The 24,058-nt window shown below is 49.7% G+C and overlaps 1 protein-coding gene across 4 annotated transcripts in view; it reads right to left on the bottom strand.

Moving 5' to 3' along the window:
* nufip1 (nuclear FMR1 interacting protein 1) overlaps positions 1 to 24,058 on the bottom strand; it is a 31,334-nt gene that overhangs the window by 6,293 nt on the left and 983 nt on the right. Inside the window, exons 2-5 of one of the 4 annotated variants that reach the window (XM_090206966.1) lie at positions 23,930 to 24,000; positions 22,344 to 22,445; positions 10,758 to 10,820; positions 6,458 to 6,534 (exon numbers count right to left, since the gene is read on the bottom strand). In XM_090206966.1, the coding sequence (XP_090063092.1) occupies positions 6,458 to 6,534; positions 10,758 to 10,820; positions 22,344 to 22,445; positions 23,930 to 24,000 (313 nt within the window). Of the gene's footprint in view, positions 1 to 6,457; positions 6,535 to 10,757; positions 10,821 to 22,343; positions 22,449 to 23,929; positions 24,001 to 24,058 lie in introns of all 4 variants that reach the window. The other 3 variants (XM_090206965.1, XM_090206968.1, XM_090206967.1) reach the window with 3 other exon arrangements.

The raw sequence follows: 24,058 nt of genomic DNA, 5'->3' as shown, positions 1-24,058 counted from the left end.
AAGTATTCAGACCCTTTGCTCTGAGACTCAAAGTTGAGCTCAGGTGCATCCTGTTTCCATTGATCGTTGAGATGTTTCTACAACTTGGAGTCCATCTGTGGTAATTTCAATTGATTGGACATGATTTGGAAAGACACACACCTGTCTATATAAGTACAGTTGACAGTGCATGTCAGAGCAAAAACCAAGCCATGAGGTCAAAGGAATTGTCCGTATCTCTCCGAGACAGGGTTGTGTCGAGGCACAGATCTGGGGAATTGTACCCCCCAAAAAATTCTGCAACTTTGAAAGTCCCCAAGAACACAGTGCCTCCATCATTCTTAAATGGAAGAAGTTTGGAACCACCAAGTCTCTTCCAAGAGCTGGCCGCCCGGCCAAACTGAGCAGTCGGGGGAGAAGGGCCGATGGTCACTGACAGATGGTCACTGACAGAGCTCCAGAGTTCCTCTGTGGAGATGGGAGAACCTTCCAGAAGGTAAACCATCTCTGCAGCACTCCACCAATCAGGCCTTTCTGGTAGAGTGGCCAGACGGAAGCCACTCCTCAGTAAAAGGCACATGACAGCCCGTTTGGGAGTTTTCCAAAAACCACCTAAAGACTCTCAGACCATGAGAAACAAGATTCTCTGGTCTGATGAAACCAAGATTGAACTCTTTGGTCTGAATGCCAAGCATCACATCTGGAGGAAACCAGGCACCATCCCTACGGTGAAGCATGGTGGTGGCAGCATCATGCTGTGGGGATGTTTTTTAGCGGCAGAGACCGGGAGACTAATCAGGATCGAGGGAAAGATGAACGGAGCAAAGTACAGATAGATCCTTGCTGAAAACCTGCTCCAGAACGCTCAGGACCTCAAATTGGGGCGAAGGTTCACCTTCCAACAAGACAACGACACTAAGCACACAGCCAAGACAACGCAGGAGTGGCTTTGGGACAAGTCTCTGAATGTCTACCCACAGTTGGTGTTGCCACCCCTGGGGTCATGGCAACACCTACTGTACATGACCCCAGGGTGGCAACACATACTGTACAGTCTAAGTGATATCAATGGGTCTTTCTCTATTCTGATTGTTTTATACTGGTCAAGAAATTCTGCACTAATTGGAGAATTTCCACAATGCCACGTAGGGCTGCATGATATGGGCAAACAATCTAGGCCTTATTTTTAACCAAATGTTGAAATTGCAATTTGACTTGTGATTTAGAGCATAACACTTGGGTGAACTGTTGGAATCATGGAAATAGAATGATTATTCAAATTTTATAGTTAGAACATAATAGTGGGCACGTCGAATACAGTGTTTGATATAACAAATGAAAATGCCAGGGAGGAGTTACTGTGACAGGGTAGGAACCAAAGTGTTGACAAGTGTTTCCTAGGAGACTCTATAATATTTGGCTACATTGAATGTTCTCTCTTACGTACTTCATGAAGCTTTGTGAATTCCTCTGATTTAGAAGTTACTGTTGCACAAAAAACATGCAGATTTAGTTCTACACCATCACTGGTATTATCAGGCTGTATTTGCTCGTTACGTTTGCTTGGACTCAGTACATTTGTTAGCTAGGTAGCAATTAGCATTAGCTAATAGTGTAATTACAGAAGGCTAGTGGATTAATGTTAAAAAGCAAAGTGGAAACAGCGTTGTTGTCATCAACATTGCCGCATGTCAAATTCTATTTTATTTGTCACATGCACCGAATACAACAGGTGTCGACCTTAGTAAAATGCTGACTTACAAGCCCTTAACCAACAGCTTTAAGAAAATAAATAACACTTATTTGTAAGTACAAAATAGATACGGAAATAGAAAATAAAAAGGAACAAATAATGAAACAGCAGCAGTAAAATAACAAGCGAGGCTCTATAAGAGGTTGGACGATTATGATTTTTGGAGGACCACAAAAAGCTGATACCGATTGGAGGACCACAAAAAGCCGATACCGATTAAAATCGGACGATTTTTGTTTATATATTTGTAATAATGACAATTACAACAATACTGAATACTTATTTTAACTTAGTATAATACATAAATAAAACACAATTTAGTCTCAAATAAATAATGAAACATGTTCAATTTGGTTTAAATAATGCAAAAACAAAGTGTTGGAGAAGAAAGTAAAAGTGCAATATGTTCCATGTAAAAAAGCTAACTTTAAGTTCCTTGCTCAGAACATGAGAACATATGAAAGCTGGTGGTTCCTTAAAACATGAGTCTTCAATATTCCCAGTTAAGAAGTTTTAGGTTGTAGTTATTATAGGACTATTTCTCTCTATACCATTTGTATTTCATAGACCTTTGACTATTGGATGTTCTTATAGGCACTATAGTACTGCCAGCCTCGGGAGTTGATGGGCTTGAAGTCATAGATATTCGTCGCCAGACCCACTGGCTCCAGGTCATCTACAAGTGCATGCTAGGTAAAGCTCCGCCTTATCTCAGTTCACTGGTCACGATGGCAACACCCACCCGTAACACGCGCTCCAGCAGGTGTATCTCACTAATCGTCCCTAAAGCCAACACCTCATTTGGCCGCCTTTCGTTCCAGTTCTCTGCTGCCTGTGACTGGAACGAATTGCAAAAATCGCTGAAGTTGGAGACTTTTATCTCCCTCACCAACTTCAAACATCTGCTATCTGAGCAGCTAACCAATCGCTGCAGCTGTACATAGTCTATCGGTAAATAGCCCACCCAATTTACCTACCTCATCCCCATACTGTTTTTATTTATTTACTTTTCTGCTCTTTTGCACACCAATATCTCTACCTGTACATGACCATCTGATCATGTATCACTCCAGTGTTAATCTGCAAAATTTTAATTATTCGCCTACCTCATGCCTTTTGCACACAATGTATATAGACTCTCCTTTTTTCTACTGCATTATTGACTTGTTAATTGTTTACTTCATGTGTAACTCTGTGTTGTCTGTTCACACTGCTTTGCTTTATCTTGGCCAGGTCGCAGTTGCAAATGAGAACTTGTTCTCAACTAGCCTACCTGGTTAAATAAAGGTGTTCTCAACTGGCCTACCTGGTTAAATAAAGGTGTTCTCAACTGGCCTACCTGGTTAAATAAAGGTGTTCTCAACTGGCCTACCTGGTTAAATAAAGGTGTTCTCAACTAGCCTACCTGGTTAAATAAAGGTGTTCTCAACAAGCCTACCTGGTTAAATAAAGGTGTTCTCAACTGGCCTACCTGGTTAAATAAAGGTGTTCTCATCTAGCCTACCTGGTTAAATAAAGGTGTTCTCAACTAGCCTACCTGGTTAAATAAAGGTGTTCTCAACTAGCCTAGCTGGTTAAATAAAGGTGTTCTCAACTGGCCTAGCTGGTTAAATAAAGGTGTTCTCAACTGGCCTACCTGGTTAAATAAAGGTGTTCTCAACTGGCCTACCTGGTTAAATAAAGGTGTTCTCAACTAGCCTACCTGGTTAAATAAAGGTGTTCTCAACTGGCCTACCTGGTTAAATAAAGGTGTTCTCAACTAGCCTACCTGGTTAAATAAAGGTGTTCTCAACTGGCCTACCTGGTTAAATAAAGGTGTTCTCAACTAGCCTACCTGGTTAAATAAAGGTGTTCTCAACTGGCCTACCTGGTTAAATAAAGGTGTTCTCAACTAGCCTACCTGGTTAAATAAAGGTGTTCTCAACTGGCCTACCTGGTTAAATAAAGGTGTTCTCAACTGGCCTAGCTGGTTAAATAAAGGTGTTCTCAACTGGCCTACCTGGTTAAATAAAGGTGAAATAAAAAATAAAAAATAATAAACAGCGCTGTACTTCAAGCACAGCGAAGAGCTGCTGGCAAACGGAGGAAAGTGTGGTTTGAATGAATGCTTACGAGCCTGTTGCTGCCTACCACCGCTCAGTCAGACTGCTCTATCAAATAATAGACTTAATTATAATGTAATAAACACAGAACTATATGAGCCTTAAGTCATTAATATGGTCAAATACGGAAACTAGAATTTCGAAAATTAAACGTTTATTATTTCAATGAAATACGGAAGTCTAGATATTGCTGTTACATTGCACAACAGTCAATGCTATGTCATAAATGCAGATTACCGATTGGCCCTAATTAAATCGGTCAACCTCTTATCTATACAGGGGGTACCGGTACAGAGTCAATGTGGAGGCTATATACAGGGGGTACCAGTACAGAGTCAATGTGGAGGCGATATACAGGGGGTACTGGTACAGAGTCAATGTGGAGGCTATATACAGGGGGTACCGGTACAGAGTCAATGTGGAGGCTATATACAGGGGGTACCGGTACAGAGTCAATGTGGAGGCTATATACAGGGTATTACGGTACAGAGTCAATGTGGAGGCTATATACAGGGGGTACCGGTACAGAGTCAATGTGGAGGCTATATACAGGGGGTACCGGTACAGAGTCAATGTGGAGGCGATATACAGGGGGTACCAGTACAGAGTCAATATGGAGGCTATATACAGGGGGTACCGGTACAGAGTCAATATGGAGGCTATATACAGGGGGTACCGGTACAGAGTCAATGTGGAGGCAATATACAGGGGGTACCGGTACAGAGTCAATGTGGAGGCGATATACAGGGGGTACCGGTACAGAGTCAATGTGGAGGCTATATACAGGGGGTACCAGTACAGAGTCAATGTGGAGGCAATATACTGGGGGTACCGGTACAGAGTCAATGTGGAGACTATATACAGGGGGTACCGGTACAGAGTCAATATGGAGGCAATATACAGGGGGTACCGGTACAGAGTCAATATGGAGGCTATATACAGGGGGTACCGGTACAGAGTCAATATGGAGGCTATATACAGGGGGTACCGATACAGAGTCAATATGGAGGCTATATACAGGGGGTACCGGTACAGAGTCAATGCGGAGGCTATATACAGGGTGTACAGAGTCAATGTGGAGGCTATATACAGGGGGTACCGGTACAGAGTCAATGTGGAGACTATATACAGGGGGTACCGGTACAGAGTCAATGCGGAGGCTATATACAGGGGGTACCGGTACAGAGTCAATATGGAGGCTATATACAGGGGGTACAGAGTCAATATGGAGGCTATATACAGGGGGTACCGGTACAGAGTCAATGTGGAGACTATATACAGGGGGTACCGGTACAGAGTCAATGCGGAGGCTATATACAGGGGGTACCGGTACAGAGTCAATATGGAGGCTATATACAGGGGGTACCGGTACAGAGTCAATGCGGAGGCTATATACAGGGGGTACCGGTACAGAGTCAATGTGGAGGCTATATACAGGGGGTACCGGTACAGAGTCAATATGGAGGCTATATACAGGGGGTACCGGTACAGAGTCAATGTGGAGGCTATATACAGGCGGTACCGGTACAGAGTCAATGCGGAGGCTATATACAGGGTGTACAGAGTCAATGTGGAGGCTATATACAGGGGGTACCGGTACAGAGTCAATGCGGAGGCTATATACAGGGGTTACCGGTACAGAGTCAATATGGAGGCTATATACAGGGGGTACCGGTAGAGTCAATGCGGAGGCTATATACAGGGGGTACCGGTACAGAGTCAATATGGAGGCTATATACAGGGGGTACCGGTAGAGTCAATGCGGAGGCTATATACAGGGGGTACCGATACAGAGTCAATGTGGAGGCTATATACAGGGGGTACTGGTACAGAGTCAATGTGGAGGCTATATACAGGGGGTACCAGTACAGAGTCAATGCGGAGGCTATATACAGGGGGTACCGGTACAGAGTCAATATGGAGGCTATATACAGGGGGTACAGAGTCAATATGGAGGCTATATACAGGGGGTACCGGTACAGAGTCAATGTGGAGACTATATACAGGGGGTACCGGTACAGAGTCAATGCGGAGGCTATATACAGGGGGTACCGGTACAGAGTCAATATGGAGGCTATATACAGGGGGTACCGGTAGAGTCAATGCGGAGGCTATATACAGGGGGTACCGGTACAGAGTCAATATGGAGGCTATATACAGGGGGTACCGGTAGAGTCAATGCGGAGGCTATATACAGGGGGTACCGGTACAGAGTCAATGTGGAGGCGATATACAGGGGGTACCGGTACAGAGTCAATGTGGAGGCTATATGCAGAGGGTACAGAGTCAATGTGGAGGCTATATACAGGGGGTACAGAGTCAATGTGGAGGCTATATACAGGGGGTACAGAGTCAATGTGGAGGCTATTTACAGGGGGTACCGGTCCACATGGCTGGTAAAATAGACATCTTACTACTGCCAGAATCTACCCAAATTTGGCAGGTGTTAATATTAGGCCCCGATACTGGTGGTAACAGCACATTGTTCATATGGACCACAGAATCAGATCTAATCCAGAAGTAGTCATTTCAAGAGAAATTGAGGAAACAAAAGCATTGCTGATGAGTGACTGGATCTTACAACAAAGTTTTACCATGTTTAAAAACATACTACAGTACTGACCTGCGCCTCTCCTCTCTCCATTTAGAAATCTCGTCTGGAGTGTCCAGCTTGATTCTCTTTGCCCCTGGGGCATGGTTCTATAGGAGACGGTACAGGAGGAGGTTACACACACAGTTCTATAGGAGATGGTACAGGAGGAGGTTACACACACGGTTCTATAGGAGACGGTACAGGAGGAGGTTACACACACGGTTCTATAGGAGATGGTACAGGAGGAGGTTACACACACGGTTCTATAGGAGATGGTACAGGAGGAGGTTACACACACGGTTCTATAGGAGACGGTACAGGAGGAGGTTACACACACGGTTCTATAGGAGACGGTACAGGAGGAGGTTAAACACACGGTTCTATAGGAGACGGTACAGGAGGAGGTTACACACACGGTTCTATAGGAGACGGTACAGGAGGAGGTTACACACACGGTTCTATAGGAGACGGTACAGGAGGAGGTTACACACACGGTTCTATAGGAGACGGTACAGGAGGAGGTTACACACACGGTTCTATAGGAGACGGTACAGGAGGAGGTTACACACACGGTTCTATAGGAGACGGTACAGGAGGAGGTTACACACACGGTTCTATAGGAGACGGTACAGGAGGAGGTTACACACACGGTTCTATAGGAGACGGTACAGGAGGAGGTTACACACACGGTTCTATAGGAGACGGTACAGGAGGAGGTTACACACATGGTTCTATAGGAGACGGTACAGGAGGAGGTTACACACACGGTTCTATAGGAGATGGTACAGGAGGAGGTTACACACACGGTTCTATAGGAGATGGTACAGGAGGAGGTTACACACACGGTTCTATAGGAGATGGTACAGGAGGAGGTTACACACACGGTTCTATAGGAGACGGTACAGGAGGAGGTTAAACACACGGTTCTATAGGAGACGGTACAGGAGGAGGTTACACACACGGTTCTATAGGAGATGGTACAGGAGGTTACACACACGGTTCTATAGGAGACGGTACAGGAGGAGGTTACACACACGGTTCTATAGGAGATGGTACAGGAGGTTACACACACGGTTCTATAGGAGATGGTACAGGAGGTTACACACACGGTTCTATAGGAGATGGTACAGGAGGTTACACACACGGTTCTATAGGAGATGGTACAGGAGGTTACACACACGGTTCTATAGGAGACGGTACAGGAGGAGGTTACACACACGGTTCTATAGGAGACGGTACAGGAGGAGGTTACACACACGGTTCTATAGGAGACGGTACAGGAGGTTACACACACGGTTCTATAGGAGACGGTACAGGAGGAGGTTACACACACGGTTCTATAGGAGACGGTACAGGAGGAGGTTACACACACGGTTCTATAGGAGACGGTACAGGAGGAGGTTACACACACGGTTCTATAGGAGACGGTACAGGAGGAGGTTACACACACGGTTCTATAGGAGACGGTACAGGAGGAGGTTACACACACGGTTCTATAGGAGATGGTACAGGAGGAGGTTACACACACGGTTCTATAGGAGACGGTACAGGAGGAGGTTACACACACACGGTTCTATAGGAGATGGTACAGGAGGAGGTTACACACACGGTTCTATAGGAGACGGTACAGGAGGAGGTTACACACACGGTTCTATAGGAGACGGTACAGGAGGAGGAGGTTAAACACGCGGTTCCAGACAGGAGGAGGTTAAACACGCAGTTCCAGACAGGAGGAGGAGGAGGTTAAACACGCGGTTCCAGACAGGAGGAGGAGGAGGTTAAACACGCGGCTCCAGACAGGAGGAGGAGGTTAAACACGCGGTTCCAGACAGGAGGAGGAGGAGGTTAAACACGCGGTTCCAGACAGGAGGAGGAGGAGGTTAAACACGCGGTTCCAGACAGGAGGAGGAGGAGGTTAAACACGCGGTTCCAGACAGGAGGAGGAGGTTAAACACGCGGTTCCAGACAGGAGGAGGAGGTTAAACACGCGGTTCCAGACAGGAGGAGGAGGTTAAACACGCGGTTCCAGACAGGAGGAGGAGGTTAAACACGCGGTTCCAGACAGGAGGAGGAGGAGGAGGAGGTTAAACACGCGGTTCCAGACAGGAGGAGGAGGAGGAGGTTAAACACACGGTTCCAGACAGGAGGAGGAGGAGGAGGTTAAACACGCGGTTCCAGACAGGAGGAGGAGGAGGAGGTTAAACACGCGGTTCCAGACAGGAGGAGGAGGAGGAGGTTAAACACGCGGTTCCAGACAGGAAGAGGAGGTTAAACACGCGGTTCCAGACGGGAGGAGGAGGAGGTTAAACGCGCGGTTCCAGACAGGAGGAGGTTAAACACGCGGTTCCAGACAGGAGGAGGTTAAACACGCGGTTCCAGACAGGAGGAGGAGGTTAAACACGCGGTTCCAGACAGGAGGAGGAGGTTAAACACGCGGTTCCAGATAGGAGGAGGTTAATTACGCGGTTCCAGACAGGAGGAGGAGGTTGTTAAACACGCGGTTCCAGACAGGAGGAGGAGGAGGAGGTTAAACACGCGGTTCCAGACAGGAGGAGGAGGAGGAGGTTAAACACGCGGTTCCAGACAGGAGGAGGAGGAGGAGGTTAAACACGCGGTTCCAGACAGGAGGAGGAGGAGGAGGTTAAACACGCGGTTCCAGACAGGAGGAGGAGGAGGAGGTTAAACACGCGGTTCCAGACAGGAGGAGGAGGAGGAGGTTAAACACGCGGTTCCAGACAGGAGGAGGAGGAGGAGGTTAAACACGCGGTTCCAGACAGGAGGAGGAGGAGGAGGTTAAACACGCGGTTCCAGACAGGAGGAGGAGGAGGAGGAGGAGGAGGTTAAACACGCGGTTCCAGACAGGAGGAGGAGGTTAAACACGCGGTTCCAGACAGGAGGAGGAGGAGGAGGAGGTTAAACACGTGGTTCCAGACAGGAGGAGGAGGAGGAGGTTAAACACGTGGTTCCAGACAGGAGGAGGAGGAGGAGAAACACGTGGTTCCAGACAGGAGGAGGAGGAGGAGGAGGAGGTTAAACACGTGGTTCCAGACAGGAGGAGGAGGTTAAACACGTGGTTCCAGACAGGAGGAGGAGGAGGTTAAACACGTGGTTCCAGACAGGAGGAGGAGGAGGAGGTTAAACACGCGGTTCCAGACAGAAGGAGGAGGTTAAACACGTGGTTCCAGACAGGAGGAGGAGGTTAAACACGTGGTTCCAGACAGGAGGAGGAGGTTAAACACGCGGTTCCAGACAGGAGGAGGAGGTTAAACACGCGGTTCCAGACAGGAGGAGGAGGTTAAACACGCGGTTCCAGACAGGAGGAGGAGGTTAAACACGCGGTTCCAGACAGGAGGAGGTTAAACACGTGGTTCCAGACAGGAGGAGGAGGTTAAACACGTGGTTCCAGACAGGAGGAGGAGGTTAAACACGCGGTTCCAGACAGGAGGAGGAGGTTAAACACGCGGTTCCAGACAGGAGGAGGAGGTTAAACACGTGGTTCCAGACAGGAGGAGGAGGTTAAACACGCGGTTCCAGACAGGAGGAGGTTAAACACGTGGTTCCAGACAGGAGGAGGAGGTTAAACACGTGGTTCCAGACAGGAGGAGGAGGTTAAACACGTGGTTCCAGACAGGAGGAGGAGGTTAAACACGTGGTTCCAGACAGGAGGAGGAGGAGGTTAAACACGTGGTTCCAGACAGGAGGAGGAGGAGGAGGTTAAACACGCGGTTCCAGACAGAAGGAGGAGGTTAAACACGTGGTTCCAGACAGGAGGAGGAGGTTAAACACGTGGTTCCAGACAGGAGGAGGAGGTTAAACACGCGGTTCCAGACAGGAGGAGGAGGTTAAACACGCGGTTCCAGACAGGAGGAGGTTAAACACGTGGTTCCAGACAGGAGGAGTTAGGGTATTGCTATTCATGTATAGAAGCAACACTCTTGCTGAGTTGTGGCTGCTTTGTGTGATGTGTTGTCTCTACCTTCTTGACATTTGTGCTGTTGACTGTGCCCAATAATGTTTGTACCATGTTGTGTTGCTACCATGTTGTGTTGCTGCCTTGATATGTTGTCGTCTTAGGTCTCACTTTATGTATTGTTGTCTCTCTTGTTGTGATGTGTGTTTTGTCCTATATTTATATTGTATTGATTTTTAATCCCAGGCCCCAGTCCCCGCAGGAGGCCTTTTGCTAGGCCGTCATGGGAAATAAGAATTTGTTCTTAACCCGACTTGCTTAGTTAAATAAAATAAAATGAATATACAGGAAGAGGTTAATGCTTGGTTCTATATAGATGAGGGGTTGATGGGTAATAGCTGAGGCTGGCGGTCTACTTACATTTTTCCAGTGAATGTTGACCAGCTTCTCATGAGCAGTGAAGCTGCAGTCTTCAACTGAGCACTATAAAACAGAAGTCTCTTTTACTGAAGGTTGACTAACACAATGCTTTGCCTGTTTTACTGAAGATTGACTAACACAATGCTTTGCCTGTTTTACTGAAGGTTGACTAACACAATGCTTTGCCTGTTTTACTGAATGTTGACTAACACAATGCTTTGCCTGTTTTACTGAAGATTGACTAACACAATGCTTTGCCTGTTTTACTGAAGGTTGACTAACACAATGCTTTGCCTGTTTTACTGAATGTTGACTAACACAATGCTTTGCCTGTTTTACTGAAGATTGACTAACACAATGCTTTGCCTGTTTTACTGAAGGTTGACTAACACAATGCTTTGCCTGTTTTACTGAATGTTGACTAACACAATGCTTTGCCTGTTTTACTGAAGGTTGACTAACACAATGCTTTGCCTGTTTTACTAAAGGTTGACTAACACAATGCTTTGCCTGTTTTACTGAAGGTTGACTAACACAATGCTTTGCCTGTTTTACTGAAGGTAGACCAACAACGGAACTGCTTTCTCTGGAACAGGCCCAGATCCCTGTGATTTGTGTGAAGAGGAGGCGGAGAAAAGGGGTCGGACAGCCTTCTGAAAATGCATAGGCGATCGAATAAACCCCCACTTCCTTCCATTCTGCCAGCAAACTTGAAATCTTTGGACAATAAAATCGGCGAGTTACGCAAAAAATTAAACTACCAAAAGGACATTCAAAACTGTTATATGTTATGTTTCACAGAGACTTGGCTGAACGATGACACTATCAACATACAGCTGGCTGGTTATACGATGCACCGGCAGGACAGAACAGAGGCTGGTTATACGATGCACCGGCAGGATAGAACAGAGGCGTGGCTGGTTATACGATGCACCGGCAGGACAGAACAGAGGCTGGTTATACGATGCACCGGCAGGATAGAACAGAGGCGTGGCTGGTTATACGATGCACCGGCAGGACAGAACAGAGGCTGGTTATACGATGCACCGGCAGGATAGAACAGAGGCTGGTTATACGATGCACCGGCAGGATAGAACAGAGGCGTGGCTGATTATACGATGCACCGGCAGGACAGAACAGAGGCGTGGCTGATTATACGATGCACCGGCAGGACAGAACAGAGGCTGGTTATACGATGCACCGGCAGGATAGAACAGAGGCGTGGCTGGTTATACGATGCACCGGCAGGACAGAACAGAGGCTGGTTATACGATGCACCGGCAGGATAGAACAGAGGCTGGTTATACGATGCACCGGCAGGACAGAACAGAGGCGTGGCTGGTTATACGATGCACCGGCAGGACAGAACAGAGGCTGGTTATACGATGCACCGGCAGGATAGAACAGAGGCGTGGCTGATTATACGATGCACCGGCAGGACAGAACAGAGGCTGGTTATACGATGCACCGGCAGGATAGAACAGAGGCTGGTTATACGATGCACCGGCAGGACAGAACAGAGGCTGGTTATACGATGCACCGGCAGGATAGAACAGAGGCTGGTTATACGATGCACCGGCAGGATAGAACAGAGGCTGGTTATACGATGCACCGGCAGGATAGAACAGAGGCGTGGCTGGTTATACGATGCACCGGCAGGACAGAACAGAGGCTGGTTATACGATGCACCGGCAGGATAGAACAGAGGCGTGGCTGGTTATACGATGCACCGGCAGGACAGAACAGAGGCTGGTTATACGATGCACCGGCAGGATAGAACAGAGGCTGGTTATACGATGCACCGGCAGGACAGAACAGAGGCGTGGCTGGTTATACGATGCACCGGCAGGATAGAACAGAGGCTGGTTATACGATGCACCGGCAGGACAGAACAGAGGCGTGGCTGGTTATACGATGCACCGGCAGGACAGAACAGAGGCTGGTTATACGATGCACCGGCAGGATAGAACAGAGGCGTGGCTGATTATACGATGCACCGGCAGGACAGAACAGAGGCTGGTTATACGATGCACCGGCAGGATAGAACAGAGGCTGGTTATACGATGCACCGGCAGGATAGAACAGAGGCGTGGCTGGTTATACGATGCACCAGCAGGACAGAACAGAGGCGTGGCTGGTTATACGATGCACCGGCAGGACAGAACAGAGGCTGGTTATACGATGCACCGGCAGGATAGAACAGAGGCGTGGCTGGTTATACGATGCACCGGCAGGATAGAACAGAGGCTGGTTATACGATGCACCGGCAGGACAGAACAGAGGCTGGTTATACGATGCACCGGCAGGATAGAACAGAGGCGTGGCTGGTTATACGATGCACCGGCAGGACAGAACAGAGGCTGGTTATACGATGCACCGGCAGGATAGAACAGAGGCTGGTTATACGATGCACCGGCAGGATAGAACAGAGGCTGGTTATACGATGCACCGGCAGGATAGAACAGAGGCTGGTTATACGATGCACCGGCAGGATAGAACAGAGGCTGGTTATACGATGCACCGGCAGGATAGAACAGAGGCGTGGCTGATTATACGATGCACCGGCAGGACAGAACAGAGGCTGGTTATACGATGCACCGGCAGGATAGAACAGAGGCGTGGCTGGTTATACGATGCACCAGCAGGACAGAACAGAGGCTGGTTATACGATGCACCGGCAGGACAGAACAGAGGCGTGGCTGGTTATACGATGCACCGGCAGGACAGAACAGAGGCTGGTTATACGATGCACCGGCAGGATAGAACAGAGGCTGGTTATACGATGCACCGGCAGGACAGAACAGAGGCGTGGCTGGTTATACGATGCACCGGCAGGACAGAACAGAGGCTGGTTATACGATGCACCGGCAGGATAGAACAGAGGCGTGGCTGATTATACGATGCACCGGCAGGACAGAACAGAGGCTGGTTATACGATGCACCGGCAGGATAGAACAGAGGCGTGGCTGGTTATACGATGCACCGGCAGGACAGAACAGAGGCTGGTTATACGATGCACCGGCAGGACAGAACAGAGGCGTGGCTGGTTATACGATGCACCGGCAGGATAGAACAGAGGCGTGGCTGGTTATACGATGCACCGGCAGGACAGAACAGAGGCGTGGCTGGTTATACGATGCACCGGCAGGACAGAACAGAGGCGTGGCTGGTTATACGATGCACCGGCAGGATAGAACAGAGGCGTGGCTGGTTATACGATGCACCGGCAGGATAGAACAGAGGCGTGGCTGGTTATACGATGCACCGGCAGGACAGAACAGAGGCTGGTTATACGATGCACCGGCAGGACAGAACAGAGGCTGGTTATACGATGCACCGGCAGGACAGAACAGAGGCGTGGCTGGTTATACGATGCACCGGCAGGACAGAACAGAGGCTGGTTATACGATGCACCGGCAGGATAGAACAGAGGCGTGGCTGGTTATACGATGCACCGGCAGGACAGAACAGAGGCTGGTTATACGATGCACCGGCAGGACAGAACAGAGGCTGGTTATACGATGCACCGGCAGGACAGAACAGAGGCGTGGCTGGTTATACGATGCACCGGCAGGACAGAACAGAGGCTGGTTATACGATGCACCGGCAGGACAGAACAGAGGCGTGGCTGGTTATACGATGCACCGGCAGGATAGAACAGAGGCGTGGCTGGTTATACGATGCACCGGCAGGATAGAACAGAGGCGTGGCTGGTTATACGATGCACCGGCAGGATAGAACAGAGGCGTGGCTGGTTATACGATGCACCGGCAGGACAGAACAGAGGCGTGGCTGGTTATACGATGCACCGGCAGGATAGAACAGAGGCGTGGCTGGTTATACGATGCACCGGCAGGACAGAACAGAGGCGTGGCTGGTTATACGATGCACCGGCAGGACAGAACAGAGGCTGGTTATACGATGCACCAGCAGGATAGAACAGAGGCGTGGCTGGTTATACGATGCACCGGCAGGACAGAACAGAGGCGTGGCTGGTTATACGATGCACCGGCAGGATAGAACAGAGGCTGGTTATACGATGCACCGGCAGGATAGAACAGAGGCTGGTTATACGATGCACCGGCAGGACAGAACAGAGGCTGGTTATACGATGCACCGGCAGGATAGAACAGAGGCGTGGCTGGTTATACGATGCACCGGCAGGATAGAACAGAGGCTGGTTATACGATGCACCGGCAGGATAGAACAGAGGCTGGTTATACGATGCACCGGCAGGATAGAACAGAGGCTGGTTATACGATGCACCGGCAGGATAGAACAGAGGCTGGTTATACGATGCACCGGCAGGATAGAACAGAGGCGTGGCTGATTATACGATGCACCGGCAGGACAGAACAGAGGCTGGTTATACGATGCACCGGCAGGATAGAACAGAGGCGTGGCTGGTTATACGATGCACCAGCAGGACAGAACAGAGGCTGGTTATACGATGCACCGGCAGGACAGAACAGAGGCGTGGCTGGTTATACGATGCACCGGCAGGACAGAACAGAGGCTGGTTATACGATGCACCGGCAGGATAGAACAGAGGCTGGTTATACGATGCACCGGCAGGACAGAACAGAGGCGTGGCTGGTTATACGATGCACCGGCAGGACAGAACAGAGGCTGGTTATACGATGCACCGGCAGGATAGAACAGAGGCGTGGCTGATTATACGATGCACCGGCAGGACAGAACAGAGGCTGGTTATACGATGCACCGGCAGGATAGAACAGAGGCGTGGCTGGTTATACGATGCACCGGCAGGACAGAACAGAGGCTGGTTATACGATGCACCGGCAGGACAGAACAGAGGCGTGGCTGGTTATACGATGCACCGGCAGGATAGAACAGAGGCGTGGCTGGTTATACGATGCACCGGCAGGACAGAACAGAGGCGTGGCTGGTTATACGATGCACCGGCAGGACAGAACAGAGGCGTGGCTGGTTATACGATGCACCGGCAGGATAGAACAGAGGCGTGGCTGGTTATACGATGCACCGGCAGGATAGAACAGAGGCGTGGCTGGTTATACGATGCACCGGCAGGACAGAACAGAGGCTGGTTATACGATGCACCGGCAGGACAGAACAGAGGCTGGTTATACGATGCACCGGCAGGACAGAACAGAGGCGTGGCTGGTTATACGATGCACCGGCAGGACAGAACAGAGGCTGGTTATACGATGCACCGGCAGGATAGAACAGAGGCGTGGCTGGTTATACGATGCACCGGCAGGACAGAACAGAGGCTGGTTATACGATGCACCGGCAGGACAGAACAGAGGCTGGTTATACGATGCACCGGCAGGACAGAACAGAGGCGTGGCTGGTTATACGATGCACCGGCAGGACAGAACAGAGGCTGGTTATACGATGCACCGGCAGGACAGAACAGAGGCGTGGCTGGTTATACGATGCACCGGCAGGATAGAACAGAGGCGTGGCTGGTTATACGATGCACCGGCAGGATAGAACAGAGGCGTGGCTGGTTATACGATGCACCGGCAGGATAGAACAGAGGCGTGGCTGGTTATACGATGCACCGGCAGGACAGAACAGAGGCGTGGCTGGTTATACGATGCACCGGCAGGATAGAACAGAGGCGTGGCTGGTTATACGATGCACCGGCAGGACAGAACAGAGGCGTGGCTGGTTATACGATGCACCGGCAGGACAGAACAGAGGCTGGTTATACGATGCACCAGCAGGATAGAACAGAGGCGTGGCTGGTTATACGATGCACCGGCAGGACAGAACAGAGGCGTGGCTGGTTATACGATGCACCGGCAGGATAGAACAGAGGCTGGTTATACGATGCACCGGCAGGATAGAACAGAGGCTGGTTATACGATGCACCGGCAGGACAGAACAGAGGCTGGTTATACGATGCACCGGCAGGATAGAACAGAGGCGTGGCTGGTTATACGATGCACCGGCAGGATAGAACAGAGGCTGGTTATACGATGCACCGGCAGGATAGAACAGAGGCGTGGCTGGTTATACGATGCACCGGCAGGACAGAACAGAGGCTGGTTATACGATGCACCGGCAGGACAGAACAGAGGCTGGTTATACGATGCACCGGCAGGATAGAACAGAGGCGTGGCTGGTTATACGATGCACCGGCAGGATAGAACAGAGGCTGGTTATACAATGCACCGGCAGGACAGAACAGAGGCTGGTTATACGATGCACCGGCAGGATAGAACAGAGGCGTGGCTGGTTATACGATGCACCGGCAGGATAGAACAGAGGCGTGGCTGGTTATACGATGCACCGGCAGGACAGAACAGAGGCTGGTTATACGATGCACCGGCAGGATAGAACAGAGGCTGGTTATACGATGCACCGGCAGGACAGAACAGAGGCTGGTTATACGATGCACCGGCAGGACAGAACAGAGGCGTGGCTGGTTATACGATGCACCGGCAGGATAGAACAGAGGCGTGGCTGGTTATACGATGCACCGGCAGGACAGAACAGAGGCTGGTTATACGATGCACCGGCAGGATAGAACAGAGGCGTGGCTGGTTATACGATGCACCGGCAGGATAGAACAGAGGCGTGGCTGGTTATACGATGCACCGGCAGGACAGAACAGAGGCTGGTTATACGATGCACCAGCAGGACAGAACAGAGGCGTGGCTGGTTATACGATGCACCGGCAGGACAGAACAGAGGCTGGTTATACGATGCACCGGCAGGATAGAACAGAGGCGTGGCTGGTTATACGATGCACCGGCAGGACAGAACAGAGGCTGGTTATACGATGCACCGGCAGGATAGAACAGAGGCGTGGCTGGTTATACGATGCACCGGCAGGATAGAACAGAGGCGTGGCTGATTATACGATGCACCGGCAGGACAGAACAGAGGCTGGTTATACGATGCACCGGCAGGATAGAACAGAGGCGTGGCTGGTTATACGATGCACCGGGAGGATAGAACAGAGGCGTGGCTGGTTATACGATGCACCGGCAGGACAGAACAGAGGCTGGTTATACGATGCACCGGCAGGACAGAACAGAGGCTGGTTATACGATGCACCGGCAGGACAGAACAGAGGCGTGGCTGGTTATACGATGCACCGGCAGGATAGAACAGAGGCGTGGCTGGTTATACGATGCACCGGCAGGATAGAACAGAGGCTGGTTATACGATGCACCGGCAGGATAGAACAGAGGCTGGTTACACGATGCACCGGCAGGACAGAACAGAGGCTGGTTATACGATGCACCGGCAGGATAGAACAGAGTCGTGGCTGGTTATACGATGCACCGGCAGGATAGAACAGAGGCTGGTTATACGATGCACCGGCAGGATAGAACAGAGGCGTGGCTGGTTATACGATGCACCGGCAGGACAGAACAGAGGCTGGTTATACGATGCACCGGCAGGATAGAACAGAGGCGTGGCTGGTTACACGATGCACCGGCAGGATAGAACAGAGTCGTGGCTGGTTATACGATGCACCGGCAGGACAGAACAGAGGCGTGGCTGGTTATACGATGCACCGGCAGGATAGAACAGAGTCGTGGCTGGTTATACGATGCACCGGCAGGATAGAACAGAGGCGTGGCTGGTTATACGATGCACCGGCAGGATAGAACAGAGTCGTGGCTGGTTATACGATGCACCGGCAGGATAGAACAGAGGCGTGGCTGGTTATACGATGCACCGGCAGGATAGAACAGAGGCGTGGCTGGTTATACGATGCACCGGCAGGATAGAACAGAGGCGTGGCTGGTTATACGATGCACCGGCAGGACAGAACAGAGGCTGGTTATACGATGCACCGGCAGGACAGAACAGAGGCGTGGCTGGTTATACGATGCACCGGCAGGATAGAACAGAGGCGTGGCTGGTTATACGATGCACCGGCAGGACAGAACAGAGGCGTGGCTGGTTATACGATGCACCGGCAGGATAGAACAGAGGCGTGGCTGGTTATACGATGCACCGGCAGGATAGAACAGAGGCGTGGCTGGTTATACGATGCACCGGCAGGACAGAACAGAGGCTGGTTATACGATGCACCGGCAGGACAGAACAGAGGCGTGGCTGGTTATACGATGCACCGGCAGGATAGAACAGAGGCTGGTTATACGATGCAAAGGCAGGATAGAACAGAGGCTGGTTATACGATGCACCGGCAGGACAGAACAGAGGCGTGGCTGGTTATACGATGCACCGGCAGGATAGAACAGAGGCTGGTTATACGATGCACCGGCAGGATAGAACAGAGGCTGGTTATACGATGCACCGGCAGGACAGAACAGAGGCGTGGCTGGTTATACGATGCACCGGCAGGATAGAACAGAGGCTGGTTATACGATGCACCGGCAGGATAGAACAGAGGCTGGTTATACGATGCACCGGCAGGACAGAACAGAGGCTGGTTATACGATGCACCGGCAGGATAGAACAGAGGCGTGGCTGGTTATACGATGCACCGGCAGGATAGAACAGAGGCGTGGCTGGTTATACGATGCACCGGCAGGATAGAACAGAGGCTGGTTATACGATGCACCGGCAGGACAGAACAGAGGCGTGGCTGGTTATACAATGCACCGGCAGGATAGAACAGAGGCGTGGTTGGTTATACGATGCACCGGCAGGATAGAACAGAGGCTGGTTATACGATGCACCGGCAGGATAGAACAGAGGCTGGTTATACGATGCACCGGCAGGATAGAACAGAGGCGTGGCTGGTTATACGATGCACCGGCAGGACAGAACAGAGGCTGGTTATACGATGCACCGGCAGGATAGAACAGAGGCGTGGCTGGTTATACGATGCACCGGCAGGACAGAACAGAGGCTGGTTATACGATGCACCGGCAGGATAGAACAGAGGCTGGTTATACGATGCACCGGCAGGACAGAACAGAGGCTGGTTATACGATGCACCGGCAGGATAGAACAGAGGCTGGTTATACGATGCACCGGCAGGATAGAACAGAGGCGTGGCTGGTTATACGATGCACCGGCAGGATAGAACAGAGGCTGGTTATACGATGCACCGGCAGGATAGAACAGAGGCGTGGCTGATTATACGATGCACCGGCAGGACAGAACAGAGGCTGGTTATACGATGCACCGGCAGGATAGAACAGAGGCGTGGCTGGTTACACGATGCACCAGCAGGATAGAACAGAGGCGTGGCTGGTTATACGATGCACCGGCAGGATAGAACAGAGGCGTGGCTGGTTACACGATGCACCGGCAGGGAACTGGAATAAATAAATACACATTAAAAACTCCGGACCACCTGTACTCCACACACAGAGACACATACAGCTCTCCCTCGCCCTCCATTTGGCAAATCTGACCATAATTCTATTCTCCTGATTCTTGCTCAAATTAAAACAGTAAGCACCAGTAACTAGATCAATAAAATAAAAAGTGGTCAGATGACGCAGATGTTAAACTGCAGGACTGTTTTGCTACCAGACTCGAATATGTTCCGGGATTCCTCCGATGGAATTGAGGAGTACACCACATCAGTCATTGGCTTCATCAACATGTGCATTGATGTCGATGTCCCCACAGTGACCGTATGTACATACCCCAACCAGAAGCCATGGATTACAGGCAACATCCGCACTGAGCTAAAGTCTAGAGCTAACACTTTCAAAGGAGCAGGACTCTAACCCGGAAGCTTATAAGAAATTTCGCTATGCCCTCCGACGAACCATCAAAACAGGCAAATCTTCAATACAGGACTAAGATCAAATCATACTACACTGGCTCTGACACTCGTCAGATGTGGCAGAGCTTGCAAACCATTACAGACTACAAAAGGGAAGCACAGCCGAGACCTGCCCAGTGACATGAGCTAAACTAGTTCTATGCTCGCTTCGAGGCAAATAAGACCGAAACATGCATGAGAACACCAGCTGTTCTGGAAGACTGATCACGCTCTCCGCAGCCGATGTGAGTAAGACCTTAAAACAGGTCAACATTCACAAGGCCGCAGGGCCAGACGGATTACCAGGATGTGTGCTGCGAGCATGCGCTGGCCAACTGGCAAGTGTCTTCACAGACATTTTCAAGCTCTCCCTGTCCGAGTCTGTAATACCAACATGTTTCAAGCAGACCACCATAGACCCTGTGCCCAAGAACACTAAGGTAACCTCCTAAATGACTACCGACCCGTAGCAGTCACGTCTGTAGCCATGAAATGCTTTGAAAGGCTGGTCATGGATCACATCAACACCATTATCCCAGAAACCCTAGACCCACTCCAATTTGCATACCACCCCAACAGATCCACAAATTATGCAATCTCTTTTGCACTCCACGCTACCCTTTCCCACCTGGACTAGAGGAACACCTATGTGAGAATGCTATTCATTGACTACAGCTCAGCATTCAACACCATAGTGCCCTCAAAGCTCATCACTAAACTAAGGACCCTGGGACTAAACACCTCCCTCTGCAACTGGATCCTGGACTTCCTGACGGGCCGCAAAAGGTGGCGAGGGTAGGTAACAACACATCTGCCACGCTGACCCTCAACACAGGGGACCCTAAGGGGTGCGTGCTCGGTCCCCTCCTGTACTCTCTGTTCCCTCGTGACTGCACGGCCAGGCACGACTCCAACACCATCATTACATTTGCAGATGACACAACAGCGGGAGGCCGGATCACCGACAATTACGAGACAGCCTATAGGGAGGTCAGAGACCTGGCCGTGTGGTGCCAGGACAACAACGTCTCTCTCAACATGATCAAGACAACTGAGATCATTGTGGACTACAGGAAAAAGAGGACCGAGCACACCCCCGTTCTCATCGATGGGGCTGCAGTGGAACAGGTTGAGAACTTCAAGTTCCTTGGTGTCCACATCACCAACAAAATAACATGGTTCAAGCACACCAAGACAGTCATGAAGAGGGCACGACAAAACCTATTCCCCATCAGGAGACAAAGGATTTGGCATTGGTCCTTAGATCCTCAAAAGGTTCTTCAGCTGCACCATCGAGAGCATCCTGACTGGCTGAATCACTGCCTGGTATGGCAACTGCTCGGCCTTCGACCGCAACGCACTACAGAGGGTTGTGAGTACAGCTCAGTACATCACCGAGGCCAAGCTCCCTGCCACCCAGGACCTCTATACCAGGCGGTGTCAGAGGAAGGCCCTACAAATTGTCAAAGACTCCAGTCACCCTAGTCATAGCCTGTTCTCTCTGATACCGCACGGCCAGCGGTACCAGAGCACCAAGTCTAGGTCCAAGAGGTTTCTAAACTGCTTCTACCCCCAAGCCATAAGACTCCTGAACACCTAATCAAATGGCTACCCAGACAACTGCTACTCTGTTATCATCTATGCATAGTCACTTTAATAACTTTACCTACACATTACCTCAACTAACCGGTGCCCCCGCACATTGTTGGTTAGGGGCTCTTAAGTAAGCATTTCACTGTAAGGTCTTGTAAAGTACTGTTGTATTAGGCTCATGTGACTAATAGAATTTGATTTGAAGCTTGGAACCCTGATGACCTAGTATGATGTCATTACATTCAGTTCATCACCTCATGTCAAATCAGAATAATTTGATCATGAGAATCAGTTACCTTGACATGTTCAGAGACATGTTGGTCATACTTGTCTTGGTTTTTGAATCCTCGGTCACACGGGTCACAGAAATGTGAAAACTCTGGTTCTTTTTTATTTTTCTGCTGGAAAGAAAACAAAACATTTGAACCCATTAAAGTCAAATCAGTCAGTCACCCTATTGGAGTGTTACACTGTCTAAGACGGGGATGGCCAACTGATGGGGGACACAAACAAACAAATCATCATGAGGGGCCACAGTGTGTCTGTGTACCACCATCCATGAAGGGGAGGAGATGGGTTAAAGGAGGATTTTTAAGCCTTGAGACATGGATTGTGTATGTGTGCTTTTCAGAGGGTGAACGGGCAAGACAAAATAGTCAGTGCCAGGCGCACAGGTTGGCACAGGTTCCTGTGTATTTAAAGAACTGTCTACCACCCAACTTGACATCTATGGGTAGCATTGGAGTCAACATGGGTCAGCATCCCTGTGGAACGCTTTTGACCAACTGAGGCTGTTCTGAGGGGGGAGGGGGGGTAGGGGGTTGCAACTCAATATTAGAGAAGAGTTCTTCATGTTTTATACACTCGGTGTACTTTGTATCCCTCATTTACTCAAGTGTTATCATTATTTTTGCAGTTACCTGTGTTAATGGCTTGTTTATTGTTTATTCCATGTGTAACTCTGTGTTGTTGTTGGTGTCACACTGCTTTGCGTTATCTTGGCCAGGTCTTAGTTGCAAATGAGAACTTGTTCTCAACTGGCCTAGCTGGTTAAATAAAGGTGTTCTCAACTGGCCTAGCTGGTTAAATAAAGGTGTTCTCAACTGGCCTAGCTGGTTAAATAAAGGTGTTCTCAACCGGCCTAGCTGGTTAAATAAAGGTGTTCTCAACTGGCCTAGCTGGTTAAATAAAGGTGTTCTCAACTGGCCTAGCTGGTTAAATAAAGGTGTTCTCAACTGGCCTAGCTGGTTAAATAAAGGTGTTCTCAACTGGCCTAGCTGGTTAAATAAAGGTGTTCTCAACTGGCCTAGCTGGTTAAATAAAGGTGTTCTCAACTGGCCTAGCTGGTTAAATAAAGGTGTTCTCAACCGGCCTAGCTGGTTAAATAAAGGTGTTCTCAACTGGCCTAGCTGGTTAAATAAAGGTGTTCTCAACTGGCCTAGCTGGTTAAATAAAGGTGTTCTCAACTGGCCTACCTGGTTAAATAAAGGTGTTCTCAACTGGCCTAGCTGGTTAAATAAAGGTGTTCTCAACTGGCCTAGCTGGTTAAATAAAGGTGTTCTCAACTGGCCTAGCTGGTTAAATAAAGGTGTTCTCAACTGGCCTAGCTGGTTAAATAAAGGTGTTCTCAACTGGCCTAGCTGGTTAAATAAAGGTGTTCTCAACTGGCCTAGCTGGTTAAATAAAGGTGTTCTCAACTGGCCTAGCTGGTTAAATAAAGGTGTTCTCAACTGGCCTAGCTGGTTAAATAAAGGTGTTCTCAACTGGCCTAGCTGGTTAAATAAAGGTGTTCTCAACCGGCCTAGCTGGTTAAATAAAGGTGCAATAAAATAAAACATATATATCAGAGACCTGGCTTTTGGTTTGATGGTGGATTTACTACCTTTTTCCCATGGTTGTTGGGACGACCATAGTCCTGCCTTCCGCCTCCGTGTCCACGATGGAAGTTCTGGCCTGTGGGTCAAAGGTCAAAACAACAATATTATGACTTGCCGACCTACTGCTGGGTGCA

Source organism: Oncorhynchus mykiss, chromosome 18 (assembly GCF_057628025.1).
Source record: "Oncorhynchus mykiss isolate SJ-2025 chromosome 18, ASM5762802v1, whole genome shotgun sequence".
NCBI classification, from domain to species: domain Eukaryota; kingdom Metazoa; phylum Chordata; class Actinopteri; order Salmoniformes; family Salmonidae; genus Oncorhynchus; species Oncorhynchus mykiss.
The sequence above is the reverse complement of the archived record's forward strand: the minus strand, read 5'-3'. Positions and strand labels throughout refer to the sequence as shown.